The sequence below is a fragment of the Crinia signifera genome, chromosome 9 (assembly GCF_055691185.1).
Source record: "Crinia signifera chromosome 9, ASM5569118v1, whole genome shotgun sequence".
NCBI classification, from domain to species: Eukaryota; Metazoa; Chordata; class Amphibia; order Anura; family Myobatrachidae; genus Crinia; species Crinia signifera.
Window position 1 is genome coordinate 13388397 of NC_139225.1, and position 18158 is coordinate 13406554.

The 18158-nt window shown below is 42.6% G+C and overlaps 1 protein-coding gene across 3 annotated transcripts in view; it reads left to right on the forward strand.

The window, feature by feature from the left end:
- Window positions 1–18158, forward strand: part of LHX6 (LIM homeobox 6) — a 143977-nt gene that overhangs the window by 115594 nt on the left and 10225 nt on the right. For all 3 annotated transcript variants that reach the window (XM_083161053.1, XM_083161051.1, XM_083161052.1), the window contains 3 exons: window positions 13320–13540; window positions 15865–15965; window positions 16058–16153. In XM_083161053.1, coding sequence (XP_083017179.1) covers window positions 13320–13540; window positions 15865–15965; window positions 16058–16153 — 418 coding nt within the window. The remainder of the gene's footprint in view (window positions 1–13319; window positions 13541–15864; window positions 15966–16057; window positions 16154–18158) is intronic.

Sequence of the window (18158 nt, forward strand, 5' to 3'; positions counted from 1 at the left end):
AGCAACACTGTCAGTGACAAAAATCCTGAATAACATCCCGGCCACGACAACTCATCTAACCCCACAAAATACTCTATAAAGGAGTTGTAAACATTTCATTCAAGGTGATATGTTTTTTAATATTGTTGTATTTTATACTGTAACTTTATACACACATATACAAGCATGTACCGATATAGCTTACAGTATGCAGTGGGGCACGCAGGAGGGGGTTTCTGAGTACCCAAAACTGCCTCTGATCAGTGCCCAACCAGGGACTGGATCGTAGGAGCCGGCCAGGTATACAATAGGGAACTGCTGTCAGTGACAGCGTCCCTTGTGAGTGCAGTACCGCTGGGTACCTTTAAGTGGTGGCATCCTCTCCATTTGTGCCCTGCTTTGAGTACAAAGTGAAAGCAAAGCTGACTAAGGGATGGCTGCAGGCAGCTCAGAGGTGGGAGCAGGCAACATGGGGGATAAACCTGACATTGGGATATTAACACTCAGAAGCTGGGATTCTACAGTGGGGGTTGCTGGCATTCCAAAGTCGGGAATCCCAACAGAGGTCAGGTAAGTATACTTACCCTCCCATTGCCACCCCCAAAACTGAACCCTACCTTCCAGTAATGTAACCCTCCTCCCCCCATAGCCGAACCCTAACTCACCTCTAAGTGCCTAAACCTAACACCCCCTTTCCCGCCCACAAACTTACAATTCGCCATCCCGGCAGTCAGGATTTTGGCGCTGGCATCCTGATTTTGAAATTACGGTGCTGGTCTTCAGATGATAGTTGGGATACTGGCATCCTTACCACAAAGATATGCACACACGGAACCCACCCCCCCCCCCACCCCCCCCACACACACACACTTATAAATCCTATGTTTGCCCCTGGTATGGGCTACAAAAATGCAGACCTTATGGTTAGAATGGTACATAATTTTTTTCATTTTTGCAAATAGCCTCAATAATACCCCTTTCAGACAGAAAAGTCTGAAAATTCCCGGCAAATACACGGCATTTCAAATGCCGTGTCATTTTGCCTGGAGCAGCCTGACCCCCCCTTCACACAGAAGAACAAATTACCGGGTTGAAAATTTCTACCCGGCAATGTGCTGAATAACACGGGTATTTCTTCTGTGTGAAAGAGTCAACACGGGTCATAAATCCCGTGTCCTCGACCCTGGTCAATTCCAGGATCGGAGACACGGGATTTACAACACGAGTGTGCCCTTTCACGCAGAAAAAGGACCCGTGTATTTAATGAAATTCCCGGGTGGAACTGCTTCACCCGGGTATTTCATTTTTGGTGAGAAAGGGGGATTAGTAATTATAGTTTCTGGGTCTAAAAACTCGATAATTTATGACGATGCTACGTGGAATCCTTCTTGGTTTTTTTTTTGCATTTGAGTTGTGATATTCTGGGTATTTGCTAAGTGTAGAATGTGTGGGCATCAACATGTATTGAAAACAATTGCTCATTCATCAGTTACTTTGCGCATAAACAGTAATTGTCTTAGTGTGTACCGCTGCATCTGCCAACCAGCTTTAGCCTGTGTGTAAGCCATCTTTTTCTATATGAAGACTTTTTCTTCTGACATCTGCTTTTCATTTAACATTATTTGGGCTTTTGTTCTATCAAATGCATTTGGCTAAAGGACGTCTCAATTGCTTCGGAAATATTTATACTCAAAGTAAATTTTTTAGTAATTGTCCTGACTTTCCGACTCAAAAATAGCCCTTTTGAATTCTGCTCCTTTTGAATAATTAGGTGAACTCGTTTCATTGTTTTACTCTGTAACAATGTAACAATTTTCTTGTATGTGTGGTCGCTAAAAAAAAAGTTTTATTCAAAATAAATGCTAATACGTTTTTTAGGAAAATGTTCTCTTCTAGACTTAAGTGCAACAACAAAAGTCTAAAGTAGAACACATTAAATTTGATCCACAGAAATTATAATGTACAAGCCATTAAGTAATGCTTTATTGGATACCTTTAAATAATAGGGACAACCCTTTAATCTACTATATAAATTAGTACTAGTCCCTATTACAGCAGAAACAGATGCATTGTGAGTGGTTAAAATGGGAACCATTTAATTACAACATAAAATGTTAAAGTATGCTAAAAAAAATACATTCACTGCATTAAACTAAACGAATGTCAGTTTACAGAAAACTATTTTTACTTTGTGTCCTCTTCACAATATATATATATGTGAGGATAGGAACAGTACTGCTGAGACAAACTTTAGGCCCAGGAAAGACAAGGGGTGTGGCCAACTTCCAGGGTGCGTGACCACACCCCGTTCAGTAAAAAAAAATTTAAAGATTGCTCCTGAGGGCCCCAGCAAGCTGAGTGGGACTTCCCTTCTCCTCCATGGCTTTCAGGGTCCGTCAGACAATGCTGAGCCCAAGTAATCAGTATGTGCCCCTCTTCCCACCTCCACCACCACTACCCCCCTCGGCATCTCTGAATAGGAAAGCAATGCACACTGGGTTTGATGTAGTGAAGCACCCAAATCTTTTTTTTTTGGAAGGATCTTTGAAATGTTAGTATTGCATGGCAACTAGGAGTGATTCCAAAACATAAGTAACGTAGTCGCATCTCCATTTGCTGTTAAATGAGCACAACTGGGTGGGTTTTCTCTCTGCTAAGCAGCTGCTATAAAAGGGGGGAAGTCAATCCCAACAGTAAACAAAACACATAAACCAAGAAAATAGCTGCAAAGCATAACAAAAGATATATACGAGCATGGGATGTCATGAACGATGAACAATTTAATATATACTGTACATAATTTGAAGCTCATTACAAACAACCACAATTTAGCCAACTGGATTGTGTTTGGACAATGATTAATATTTAACCGGACTGGACTTGGATGTCGTCTGTATTGTAACACAGGAAATAATTAGCAATGACCTGACCCCCTGAAAGAATTGTTGAGTCCTGAAAGGTGCTTGGGATCAAGAAATCCTCTCTATGGTGCGGTGGTCCAGCTGGATAGGCTGTGTATATGAAGCTGTTTGGGATGCAATGTTCAAAGGGGTCCAGAAGAATATCCGGTAATCCAGATAGAATCCAAAGTTGCCTGTGGGTGGTATTAAAAGATGCGTTTTACTGCCCAAATTCAGCTTTATCAAAGGTCAATAAAGGTTGATGTGCATCCTATATACTCTTTGCAGAAATTAATATTAATTTTTACCAATTATATTACTATTTTTATGAGCTAATTGATGGCCCCGTGCATTTGCAATAGTAAACATACGCTAAGAGCACAGAGATAAGTACTATGTAGTTAAAGTACATTAAATAATTAGGTACTTATGTATTATCTGGGCTCCCATGTTAAACGCACCCCATTTTTTCATACCCCTACTATCCAACTACACATGGAGTTGATTTTATATAGTGTGGCGAGCGCAGCGAGCCACCGTGTCCGAAGTGTGGCGAGGGGACGCAGTCTCATAAGAAAAACGGGAGCCCAGATATTACATAAGTACCAATAATTATAAGGCTGATGCCAGTACAATGCCGTCTGCCTGTGCGTTGGATCAGCATCCTGAGCTCCAGCTAGTTCTCTGGGGAACTCGCAAGGCTGTGAAATTCGCAGCCTTGGGAGTCCACCAAAATAAGGACCACTGTACACAACACAATTCAATGCCATTAAAGAGATGGAATTTTTGTAATTCCCCCCCCCCCCCCCAATCTTTTGTATCATTAATTGATTCTACTTATCGAACATTCCAGTATGGTCAAAATTTGTACAATACAATTTAGAAATAATTTCCAGGACATAATACTAAACCCAAATTTTTACAAACGATAATGATTTGTTTTGATTATCGTTACTGTTGAGTTTACTAGCTACCGGAGCAAGCTCTATAGTACGGCTTTGAGAATGGTCTTTATTGTCTATACTTGTCACCAGATACTTCTCTGCTGGTTACACAGGTTACCAGAACAGACAGTGAGGCACGTTAGGCAGGTAACATTGAGTTATGCCAAACATTTTCAATAACAGAGATCAGGATTTTTCATACCCTCTTCTTTGCATAAATTAACTTTGGGGAGTATTCAACTATTTATGGTTATGCCACAGCATTTCAATTGGATTCAAGTAAGTGCTTTGATGTGGCCACTTATTATTTTTTAACCTGCTGTTGGTTTTTGGATTGCTAACTTGCTACGTAATCCAGTGATGTTTGAGTTTCAGTTCATGAACTGAGCACCAGTCTCTGTTTGAATTCTCTAGTGTAGAGCAGAATTCATGATTCCGACATTCACAGTATGTTGTCCAAGTCCTCAAGAAGCAAACCATCTTTACGCTATAATACCGTGACTACGGCCAAAATGTTTGATAGTTGGGGTGAAATGTAATAGGGTGAGAGAATCAAAAAGTTTTTTAAGCGGTAAGAATTTACACTGCAAAACCACTTTGATGTTGCAGTGTAAATGATTGACGCTTTAAAAAAACAACTTAAGATTTCTTACCAAATCTCTCCCTTTCCAAATCTCTCATCCTATTACATTTCACAGCCAATCAGCTCCTACCTGACATTTTTCAAACACAGTTTGTGACATAGCAGGTAGGAGCTGATTGGCTGGCTGTTTATCACTCTTCATTTTATCACTTTTGAAGCTTAGAGAATCTGGCCCCTAGTATGATCTTCTTATTATTGAACGCTGTTTTAGCTTAATGCCAGATGTAACGACACCAGTGTCGGCTCTTACCCTTGCGGAGGAGGGGGCTGCCACGATGCAGGCCCTACCTCAGCTGCCGTTGCCATGCTACCCACTGCCGGTCCCTGCCGCCGGTCCCCTGCACAGGGCCAGCGCATGCACAGTAACTTCATACATACTGTGCATAGTTACGCTGGCCCAAGACTCCATGGACTGCCTTTGCAGCAGCCACCGGAGGCTTAATCAGGTTCCTAAATCTGGCGCATGCGCAGTGTCATCCGCGATACTGCTCATGCGCAGAACCTGTTTTGGGGACTGCCCTGCATTTGCGCACAGAGAGGCATCACGGAGGGAGGGAATACCTCCCAATGGGACTGCCTTGAGTGATGGGCAGGTCGGCCATCTAGTCACATTGAAGCCAGAGCAGTCTCACAGACTGCATCTGGCACTGTAGGCTGTGAACAGTGGTGGATTTTGACTGGGGGGGGGGGGGGGGCTGCAGCCCATAGGTAAAAACTGCCACTGAATGGCACACATGCTTTTGGGGAAAATGTGAATAAAGCCTCTACGTTTTTCAATGAGTGGTGAAATACAATACAATGGGAGAATTTGTCTACATTCCGAGTAGACCCATTGTTCTGGTACGGAGTAGGACCAGTATAGCTTTATTATTGTAAAAGGATTGTCACAGTATCACACTATTTGTACTTTCTTTCCTTTTTCGGTATTCTCCATCTTGATTGAGGAGCTATATCTGTATACATCAAGAGCGCCCAGGGGACAACCCCAAATCTTGTCTGGTATTCTACGTTTTTCACCTTACAACTCTTCCATGGTTGCCATTTTTTGCCCAATCTGTTTCTTATGGTGGAATCATGAACATTATCTGTGGCTAATAAGGCCAGCAGTTCCTCAGATGTTTATCTAGGTTGTTTTGTGTCTTCGTTAATGAGCCATGTATGTGCTTGCAGAATAATAATAAGGCCAGCAGTTCCTCAGATGTTTATCTAGGTTGTTTTGTGTCTTCGTTGCTGAGCCATGTATGTGCTCGCAGAAGAATTACATAATCATCGTCTCCTGTACTTTACATAACAATGATTATGATTATTATAGCCTGTTGGGTGTCATTCCTTATATGTGAACTACATGATGATGCATGGGAAGCTCTTTTTGAAATAAATATGCACATTCTTTGAACTATATATGAATTGGACTTGTGCTGTTCTCCTGACTGCTATCCCTGATAACATTTGGGAAAAGAGTATATATATTTGTAGGAAGGCACTCTCACTTGTAGTTGTTGGATGGTGCAGGATCCATACAGTCGATAATAGAAATCATACTCACCCCTTCCACGTTGAGATGGAGAAGTAAATAAGAACCAGCACACAATATTGATAAAAAAAAAAGAAAAAAGTGTATTAAGGAAAAAAACATGCTACAAAATGTAGCCAGCAGACCCAACACGGGAATTTTGCAGCATGTTTTTACTTAGTACACTTTTTTCTTTTTTTTTTAAATCAATATCCCTTACAAAATGGCCGCCTTCTTAGAGCAGACAGTTTTTGAGGATGCTAGAGAAAGCTGCTGCTTCATCTAGCATCCTCAAAAACTGTCTGCTTTAAGGGGGAGGCCATTTTGTAAGGGATATTTTTCATAAGGAGACAGCCAGGAGGAGCGCGGGACCAGGCTAGTAAATCTGCAGCCACGGCCGCAGCAGATGCGGTGGCAGGCCAGTGCCCCGACTCCCGGCCAAAGACCATCAAGCAGAGGTAAGGCAGGGAGGAGTCTTTACTGGGGGGGCCCGAAATTCTCCCTGGGGGGAGCACCAAAATTTTCACGGAGGGGGGTGCATCATTTATTGTTACACTACTGGATAAGCATCAGTATGTTGCAGTAACATCACCTGTATTGTCCTTTTCTTCTAAATCTTGTGCCACTGTCACTGAATTTTTATGTTGGACCCCTTGCTTGGGAGTACCTACAGCTGCCACCGGGGCACTTACCGTCTTACTTGGAGTGCGGCCTGAATACAATATTTTTATATTTAAATTCAACACGCTAATATTAAACATATACTGTATGCTATTTAAAGCATAGTTAAATGTTTTAGCATTTCTGTTTCCCAGAAAAAAAATATTTGCTTCTTAATTATTCCTACTCTTTTTATACTGCAAACAATTGAACTTGATTATCTAATTTGCAGCCAGCTAGAATGCCAACCAGTCCTTTCACTACAGCAGGTTAGCCCTAGAGCGCAAAACACAAGTCTCAATTGGTGTTCCCCTGTTCAACAGCCAGTAAGCATTCTTTGGCAATTCATCCAGTGGGGGGTGTAAATCTAATTTGCATTCTCAACAATTAATGAATAATTAAAAAAAAACAAAAAACAGATATTCTGGATTTCATACATACTTCTATATAACCTATATATTTTTTTGTTTAAATATTCTCTTTGAAATAATATTAAACCTTTAAGTTATTGTACTCACTAGTAAACAGAACCTGTAATTTTGTACATGCCGCTGCAGTTACCATAAGGGGGAAGGGGCAGGCATACAGTTTTTGCAAGAAATTATTACCTTAATTGTTGTACGAAGAGGTTGAACAAATAAAAAAATATGTCCGCCTTTCCTGGCTTCTAAGAATACAAAATGCTCATGGTTGCAATACATCCGGTAAATAGAACAGAGTGGGCTTACGCAGCTATATGCAGATGAAAGAGGTTATAAATGGTAGAATGTTCACTCCATTACACAAATATTAACATTCACAAAAGACTTATGAAGATTTGGGTTGTAAAACTTTTTGGTTCACTATATGTAAGAATACAAATGTAACTTATGTGTACCTCAAAGTATAGATCATTTTCAGTGAGACAGAAACAGCTTGGAGCAATTACAAAGAAAATGTGGTGAAATAAAATGGTCACTTCTTTCAACATGAAACTGTGGGGGAAATGTAATAGGATGAGAGATTCAGAAAGTGAGAGATTTGGTAAGAAATCTCCATTTGTTTTAAAGCGGCAATCATTTACACTACAATACCAGTTTGATTTTGCAGTGTAAATGATTGCCGCTTTAAAAAACTGGAGATTTCTTACCAAATCTCTCACATTCTGAATCTCTCATCCCATTAAATCTTACCCATGTGTTGCCCATCATACTGGTACAAATTGATATATAGTGATATATTTTTGAAGTCCCCCTTTTTGAATGTCAACATCATTTTGCCGATTATGAAATTGGTACACCTTACCATAAAGAAGGCAAGTTTTGACTGAAAGGTGCATGTGTGTTGGCCGTTTTCGAAGGGTTGGGAGGATCATAGGTGGCCTTCATTGTGTATATTTTATTGAAAAATATGCTGTTACACTTGATTGCATTATACACTCAATACAGGTTGAATATCCCTTTTCCAAAATGCTCGGGACCATGAGCATTTTGGATAAAGATTTTTTTTGAAGTTTGGAAAAAAAATAATTAATACTTACCTGGTCCCCTGGTGGTGCCCGATGGTCCCCCCGGCATCCACGGGGTCCCCCGGCGTCTGCGGTGGCATTCAGCATCCTCTTCAGTGGCATCTGCATACATAAATTGGCTATGCACGCAATTTCTGAAAATGTCATAATGTTATTTACTTTTTAAATGCTATTTTGACTTTGACATGCCGTACACTGAATGGGAAATGGACACCTTAACTTGGTTGTAATGCCAATTGGGCAGCTGAGGACAGGGCCGGCAACAGAAATCTTGGGTCCCTGCACACTGATATTTCTGGGCACTCCCCCCGCCCCAATCTATTGCCATCTGCTGATTTGCTACTGAAATAATTATATTCCTGGTGAGGAGAAAGACTATTTTAATAGTTGTAAGTTTCCCCCACCACTTATTTGCCTGTGCCACCTCCAGTCCTTCCATCCAGAATCCACATTTGCTGCTCCTCTGGGGTGGAAGACTGAACTGCTTCCTGCTCTGCAGAGATGGCGCAGCTTCACAACATTGGTTGCCGGTTCTCAGTACTCCGATGTTGGAATACCAACTGTTAAACTGCTCGACAGTCGGGATCCCGACTTACAGGGGCTATTCTCCCTCTTGGGGGTCCACGATACCCTTCTGGTATCAACCTCTGGATGCACCGTGAGACCCCAACTGCTGTAGGCCTGTGGTGGGAACTTGCATTATCTGCCTCCATGTAAAGGTAACTGGGCCATTTGTTTTGACTATAGCCCTCTGTTTGTGCTATGATACACCAGCTATAGGCCCAGTACTCAGAATCCTCAGCAAGTCTAACAGCTCCCTCTGTGAGGGAAACATTGTGATGAGAACATTACATCCCAGATGAAGGACACCAAGGTCCAAATGTAATACGGTGTGAGAATCAGAAAATGAAAGATTTTGGGAGAGTTTTCCCATTTTTTTAAAGCGGCAATCAATTACACAGCAAACCCAGGTTGATTTTGCCATGCAATTGATTGCCGCTTTAAAGAAAAGGGAAATCTCTTCCCCCGTGGGTGGACAAAGGGTGTTTCCTGTGCGGGAGCATCCATGACATTGTCAGATTAAAGAGTGGTGGGTCTCGCACAATGCAGGCTATGAAGTTAAGAGGCGGTGGTAAGTCCCCTCCTTCATATTTTGAGCAAAGATCTAGTTGACTGGTACTGGCATTTGGTAGCGACGTTCTTTGCCATCCTCCACAGTTATCTTAAACCAAGTCACCAAACAATAAATGCTTGTTGACCATTTGAAATCTAGCAGTTGGTGTCTGTGTGGTTATTTCTTGTCTTTGTGGTTATTTCTTAGTAGCTTAAATTATATGTAGAGGTGTGCACCTTATATCTTCATGATTCATATATAAAAATATAACAAAGCGGGATTTCCAAGTCCTTGGCGCAACACTTGAAGCAGGTAAGTCTGGAGATCTTTTCCCTCAGAGATTTTCTTACTTTTCAAGGATATTTTCAACAATACATAAAAAAGAGGGGGATCATTGGTTAGAAATATCTCAACCCCAATATAAGGAAACTGCAATGAAGAAGATGTAGGTATAGGCGTACCCCTACTCACGGTAAGTAAGGTGATGTATAGGCCCGTAGCGGTTTCTTTATGATTTTCTTCCTTTGGTTTTCTTTTTTCTTCTTTTCTCTTTCCCTCTGTTAAGGATTTTTTGTTCTCCGTTTGGACGTGCAAATGAAGATAGGGAGTGAAGGTTAGTAAATGGATTTTTTTTTAATGTGACGAACACCCCGTGTAGGTTCAGATGTGAGAAAGGTGTGGATTATCGTACCTTACTCACCCCAAGATAGAGTAAGATACACATATAAAGGTTTCTTTGTGAAGAATAATTGGTTGCTACAATAGAAAGAGGATATGCGTACCGCACTCACGTAAGTAGGTGCGGGGTATATACCCGTAGCGTTTTCTTTATCTGTGCGGATTTCTGTTGATCCGTGAAGGGCGATATTTTCTCCCAAATAAATGGATTATAGAAAATGAAGATACAGGGTGGAGATTAATAAATCGATTATTATAATATGATAAACACCCAGTGTAGGTTCAGACGTGAAAGAGGTGTGGTTGTCGTACCTTACTCACCCCAAGATGGAGTAAGATACACATATAAAGGTTTCTTTGTGAAAAATAACTGATTATTGCAATAGACCGTGGATATGCGTACCGCACTCACGTAAGTAGGTGCGGGGTATGTGCCCGTAGCGTTTTCTTTGTCAGCGTGGCTTTCTATTAATCCGTGAGGAACGGTATTTCTTCCAAATAAATGGATGGAAGTAAATGTGAAAAATAAAATAAATTAATATTGTATATTGTGTATACCCCCGTATATATATTGGTGGGTATGGGAAAAGTAGGTGTCTTGAAAAAGGTGTTTGTATACACCGAAACGCGTTGACCAGTTCTGTGGAGAGTGAGCAGCCATCATCCTTTCCATCTTGGATTCACTGTATGTATTTTAAACATTGTATTTTTATCGGCATTTTTTTTATTTTTTTATTTTTATTTTTGTATTTTTGTATTTCCTCTGTCCTCTGGGATCTAATGTGGATATTTGTGGACAATCTTTGGACTCTTGTATAATACTACCATTGTTGGGATGGAGGATTTTTCATTTTTAACTTTTTTTACTATGGAATAAAGGACTAACAATTTTTGGTACTTGTTTCCTAGAACGGCCACAATCGTGAGTGATCGTGGCTCTTAATTAAGGGACACGATCCTCACGATGTGGCCGATTTTTTACAATTTTTTGACAGAAATCGGGTCAATCGGTCGGTCGCGACCAATTAAAATCGGCCGCGATGCGACCGACCGATTCACCCGATTTTTCCATAGACTTCAATGTTAAAAAATCTTTTAACATTGAAATCGGGAGGATCGCGTCGGTCTTGTGCCATTATAATGGCACAAGATTAGATGGACTTGATTAAGTCCATCTCACATAGGGAAAAATGATAAAAAAGGTGAAATGGGCCAATATGACCCATTTCACATTTTTTATGTGCCCGCCATGACCCCACGATAGACGTCAACCCGAAGCGTGGCGAGCGCAGCGAGCCCGCAAGGGGCGGCGGTACGCGTCCTCCGACCTTTTCATTCCCCTACTATCCACGTCGGCGTGGAGTTGAGAATATATAGTGTGGCGAGCGCAGCGAGCCACCGAGCCCGAAGCGTGGCGAGCGCAGCGAGCCCCGCGAGGGGACGCGTATACCTGTGAAGTTATACGCGTCCCCTCGCGGGGCTCGCTGCGCTCGCCACGCTTCGGGCTCGGTGGCTCGCTGCGCTCGCCACACTATATATTCTCAACTCCACGCCGTCGTGGATAGTAGGGGAATGAAAAGGTCGGAGGACGCGCACCGCCGCCCCTCGCGGGCTCGCTGCGCTCGCCACGCTTCGGGTTGACGTCTATCGTGGGGTCTAGCCCACTTAGTAACATTTGGGGGGGCAATTGAAAAAAATTGGGTAAAAAAAAAAAAACAAATCGGGTGAAAAATCGGTCGGTCGGATCGGTCGCATCGCATGCGACCAAATCGCATGCGATGCGATCGATCCGATTTTTTATCTTCCGACCACAACGATCTAAATCGTTGTGGCCGTGCTAGGAAACAAGTACCCAATTTTTAAACAACTTTTTGTCGTATTTGGGAGAAAAAACACCCCTACAGAAAAAACACCCCTACTGATTGATCTCCATCTAAAGTGTAAAGAAACCTTTATAAGTGGTGAAAAAACTTACATCATTGTAAGTTTGGGTACGCAAAATTCCTATTGGTTCATGCTTGGGTATATATTGCCATATACTTATATACATCACGTGGTGAAGCTGTATCTTCCTCTATAAAAAGAAACCTTTCTGGGTGTTTATCTACACACTTCATTGTGAGTCACGGTACGCCACAGTTACCTCCTCCTTGGTTCATAAAAGACACCTACTTTTCCCATACCCACCAATATATATACGGGGGTATACACAATATACAATATTAATTTATTTTATTTTTCACATTTACTTCCATCCATTTATTTGGGAGAAATACCGTTCCTCACGGATTAATAGAAAGCCACGCTGACAAAGAAAACGCTACGGGCACATACCCCGCACCTACTTACGTGAGTGCGGTACGCATATCCACGGTCTATTGCAATAATCAGTTATTTTTCACAAAGAAACCTTTATATGTGTATCTTACTCCATCTTGGGGTGAGTAAGGTACGACAACCACACCTCTTTCACGTCTGAACCTACACTGGGTGTTTATCATATTATAATAATCGATTTATTAATCTCCACCCTGTATCTTCATTTTCTATAATCCATTTATTTGGGAGAAAATATCGCCCTTCACGGATCAACAGAAATCCGCACAGATAAAGAAAACGCTACGGGTATATACCCCGCACCTACTTACGTGAGTGCGGTACGCATATCCTCTTTCTATTGTAGCAACCAATTATTCTTCACAAAGAAACCTTTATATGTGTATCTTACTCTATCTTGGGGTGAGTAAGGTACGATAATCCACACCTTTCTCACATCTGAACCTACACGGGGTGTTCGTCACATAAAAAAAAAATCCATTTACTAACCTTCACTCCCTATCTTCATTTGCACGTCCAAACGGAGAACAAAAAATCCTTAACAGAGGGAAAGAGAAAAGAAGAAAAAAGAAAACCAAAGGAAGAAAATCATAAAGAAACCGCTACGGGCCTATACATCACCTTACTTACCGTGAGTAGGGGTACGCCTATACCTACATCTTCTTCATTGCAGTTTCCTTATATTGGGGTTGAGATATTTCTAACCAATGATCCCCCTCTTTTTTATGTATTGTTGAAAATATCCTTGAAAAGTAAGAAAATCTCTGAGGGAAAAGATCTCCAGACTTACCTGCTTCAAGTGTTGCGCCAAGGACTTGGAAATCCCGCTTTGTTATATTTGTGATATTCTACGGTTATTGGGTGATAACCAGGGAAAGTACATCTCATAGGCAGCAGCGCGCCATTACAGGTCATATCCCGATTTCTTTTTGCATATATAAAAATAGTTGTTTTGGTGTTTTTAAACAGGGATTATTACCTTGATCTGTAAAACACATGGACACAACATTTTCAGTATCACAAAATATTCTCCTTATATTTCAGCCGGTTTGGAACCAAGTGCGCGCGATGTGGCCGGCAGATTTACGCCAGCGACTGGGTGCGAAGAGCCCGCGGGAATGCTTACCACTTAGCATGCTTTGCATGTTACTCCTGTAAAAGGCAGCTGTCCACAGGAGAAGAGTTTGGCCTGGTGGAGGAGAAGGTCTTATGCAGAATTCACTATGACACCATGATAGAAAACCTAAAACGGGCAGCTGAAAACGGTAAGTTGTAAGTTCTTCTTTGTTTATGTTTTTGGAAGATGGACAGAAACGTTTAAAAAAGATAAAAATGTAATTTGAAATCTTTCATTGGCTAGTTTTCTGTTTGCGTCTTCATGTGGGATGCGTGCATTCTTTGTAAAAGGTCCATGCTTGACATTTCATAGCTGTTAAAAGTGATTTGTGCTAGATGAAGTTTCTTTTTTTATTGTGCTTCTGTTGTGGATGCTCCTGTTGTGGATGCTGTACTGGGTTTTCCTTTTTTAAATATGCTTTCTTGTTTTGTAGCTTATACAGTACATTAATTCTATGGTGCAGTTATTAGTCTGTACAGGTAACAGATTATTTACACCATTCTTATTACAAATGTTAAGTAAACACATTCAACATAACTATAAAAATGGCAATGTCCCGACAGTTGGGAAGTACAGTGGGGAAAAAAAGTATTTGGACAGCCACGGATTGTGCAAGTTGACCCACTTAAAAAGATGAGAGAGGTCTGTAATTTCCATCATAGGTACATTTCAACTGTGAGAGACAGAATGTGGGGGGGAAAAAACAAGAAATTACATTGTATGATTTTTAAACAATTTATTTGTGTATTCTTGCGGAAAATAAATATTTGGACAATCAAAAAGTTAACCTCAATACTTTGTAATATAACCTCAGTTGGCAATTACGGAGGTCAAACATTTCCTGTAGTGACCAGGTTTGTACACACTGTAGCAGGTATTTTGGCCCACTCTTCCATGCAGATCTTCTCTAGATCCGTCATGTTTTAGGGCTGTCGTTGGGCAACACAGACTTTCAACTCCCTCCCCAGATTTTCGATTGGGTTGAGGTCCGGAGACTGGCTAGGCCACTTCAGGACCTTGAAATGCTTCTTAAGGAGCCACTCCTTAGTTGCCCGGGCGATGTGTTTGGGGTCATTGTCAAGCTGGAAGACCCAGCCACCTTCCATTTTCAATGGTCTTACTGAGGGAAGAAGCTTTTTGGCCCAAATCTCCCGATACACGGCCCCATTCATCCTCTCCTTAATACGGATCAGACATCCTGTCCCCTTTGCAGAAAAGCAGCCCCAAAGCATGATGTTTGCACCCCCATGTTTTACAGTGGGTATGGTGTTTTTGGGATGCCACTCATCATTCTTTTCCCTCCAAACACGGCGAGTGGAGTTTATACCAAAAAGTTCTATTTTGCTCTCATCTGACCACATGACATTCTCCTTATCCCTCTCTGGATCATCCAGGTCACTGACAAACTTTAGACGGACCTGGACATGTGCTGGCTTAAGCAGGGGGAGCTTTTGGGCGCTGCAGGATTTGACTCCATGACGACATAGTGTGTTTGTGACTGTGGTCCCAGCTCTCTTAAGGTCATTGACCAGGTTCCTCCGTGTAGTTCTGGGCTGATTCCTCACCATACTCAAGATCATTGATACCCCATGAGGTGAGATCTTGCATGGAGCCCCCAGGTCAAGGGAGATTGTCAGTGATCTTGTGTTTCTTCCATTTTTTTTATAATTGCGCCAACAGTTGATCCCTTCTGACCAAGCTGATTTCATATTGTGGAGTAGCTCATCCCAGCCTTGTGCAGCTCTACAATTTTTTTCCTGGTGTACATAGACAGCTCTCTGGTCTTTGCCATGGTGGAGAGGATGCAGTCTGACTGTTTGAGGGTGTAGACAGGTGTCCTTTATATAGATAACCAGGTCCAACAGGTGCCATTAATACAGGTAACATGTGGAGGATAGAAGGGCTTCTTAAAGAAGAAGTAACAGGTCTGTGAGAGCCAGAAATCTTGCTGGTTGGGAGGTGTCCAAATATATTTTTTCCACAAAAATATACAAAGAATTTATTTAAACATCATACAATGCGATTTCCTTCCCCCTCCCCCACATTCTGTCTCTCACAGTTGAAGTGTACCTATGATGGAAATTACAGACCTCTCTCTTCTTTTTAAGTGGGTCAACTTGCACAATCGGTGACTGTCCAAATACTTTTTTGCCCCACTGTATGTGCATACACTTTATCCCTCTCCAAGCATTGATACAAATGCCCCCAATTTTCTATGATGGCACTAATAAAATTACTTGCATAGATCATTATTTACTACCTGTACACACAGGCCACACACATATATAGATTAACTGTGTGTGTGTGTGTGTGTGTGTGTGTGTGTGTCAGACATGTTCATGTGTGTCAGACAACACGCACATTCATTGTTGCTGTTGAAGATTTTTATGAGTCCTATACAGTAGATGTAAATTGTACAGTACATCATTTATATAGTGTAACAGGACAAGTGAGAAGTGTTCTCATTTTTAGGCAATGGTATCACATTGGAAGGAGCTGTGCCATCAGAACAAGACAGCCAGCCAAAACCAGCAAAAAGGGCGCGCACATCCTTCACAGCAGAACAGCTGCAGGTAGGACACCAAATGCTGCTTAAGCGCGTGCACAGTACAGTTTTCACCAATCACCGCACTACAGCATGCCCCTAACATTCTCTCTTCTCTAGGTAATGCAGGCACAGTTCGCTCAGGATAACAATCCTGATGCACAAACCCTTCAGAAACTTGCAGATATGACAGGACTAAGCAGAAGGGTCATCCAGGTTAGTTTATAATAGATGCATAAGTGTTTATTAAATGCAGCCATAAAAGTCTAGCATTCTAGCAAAATGTTAAAGAACCAGCATTTTGATGTGTTGGTAACTCATTGCTACCCCCAAAATCATCTATCTCTTTGTCTGTCTAACTTCTCTTTCTCTCATATCGGAACCCTTCATGTCTTTGTTATCTTGCCCCCACCCTCCCCTCTGCTGGTTCCTAGTGATTAAAGGGGAATACAGATCAACATTTGCCTGACAGTTTTATCCGCCTCATTGCATGTAATCTAGTGGAGGGAGACTTTGTATAAGTGATGGTGGGACAAGATGTTTTCACACCCAAGGCAAATATGGCAAGTGATCTCATGTCTCCCATCCAGGGGTTAAAGTGAGGGGGAATGGGGTGCAACTGAGTTCCACCACCTCTTATGGTAGGGGGAACTGAGTTCCACCTCTATCACAGCCCTGAACAGTAATCCCAACAGAATAGCCTGTCCGAGTGTCTTCTTCTTCTGGCACGGCGTATGTGATGTCAGGCCATCACCGCCGCTGCAGAGCCACTAAGAGGAGCAGGCTCTGTGCTTGCTGAAGATAGGTTGAAAGGGGGCTGGAGAAACTCATAAGTGGGGAAGCTGCTGGAAGGACACAGGGCATAGAGCTACCGAGAGACTTGGACAGTGAGATGTGTATAAGCTGCACAATTGTGGACATGATGTGTATAAGGGGCACTACTGTGTTATTTAATATAAATCAAGGGCATTACATACAGCGTATTGTGTATATGATTGTGCTACTGTGTGCTATAATTTTAATTGGCGTTACTATTGTGTGACCACACCCTTTATGGGAGGTTGAGGTCAAATTCCGTGGCACTGGTCCAGTCTCTGCCTTATGAGGGGGGTGGTGTCAGTGTTAGGGGAAAGGAGTGCCACCACCTCTCCAGGACCACATTAAGCCCTGCTCCTATCAGAGCCCCATTTACTATGGGTATGGATCATTTGGTCAAAAGTGTCTAGGTCAACCACTATTGGTGGACAGGCAGAAGGTCAACCCATGAAAAGGCCGATTCATTAGATTGACGCGGTCAAAAGGTCAAAACAAGCACACAGGAAAAGGTTGACAAATATAAAACAAAAAAACACAGTCCTGGTGGTCAAGGGTCCAACATAGAAACCTGTCCCTAATGTTCAAATACAAAGGCCAGTCTCTGTCAGACTAAGGGGGTCATTCTCACGGGGGAGCATGCGCATAATGATGGACTCGGTGACTTGCATAGTCACCGTCCTGTTCGCACGGAGCAGTGTGGGCGGGAGGCGTGGGGTGGCAGGCCTGGGTCAAAACCATGGGAATGCCCAGCGTTTCATGGACGTCCCCATGAAATCGCTGGGCAATTCCCATGGGATTGCGGGCTGGAGGAGGTGTGACGGGGGCGTGTGGCTGTCATCACATGACGTCAGCTGCCCGCCTTGTCTTTTGGCAGAACCCCGCAAATATATTTGCGTGCCCTGGAGAAATCATTCGATGGACCATGCAAGGGGACGTGATTTCATGACACATCCCCTCGCAACGATGCAGGGGTGGTGGGGGCAGTGATTTGGCGGGCAGTGGGGCAGGCCCTCTGGGACTTGGTAAGCTGCGAGCTTCGCTGTTTACTGAGTCAACCAGAATCAGGACTTAAGTCCTATATAAAATCCAGTCCCCTGGTGGTCAAGTTCAGAATTGTAACCAAATAACTGGTGCCATAGTATAATCTATACATATATAGATGGAGCCTGCTCCATCTTTGCAGGGGCGCTCGTGCACAAGACGCTCGCGTGTGCCCCGTGGCTACGGATCTGGATCCGCCGCCTCCCCCACCACCTCCCCTGGTGCCCCTCTCTGCCCCGCCACCCCCCCCTATCCCTGCTTGTCTACCTGAAGAGGAGACGGACAGGATGCCGCCGCCGCGCCGTCATGAAACTGGGACGCGCGTGCGTGTGAGACGCACGTGCATCCCAGTCAGATGGAGCAC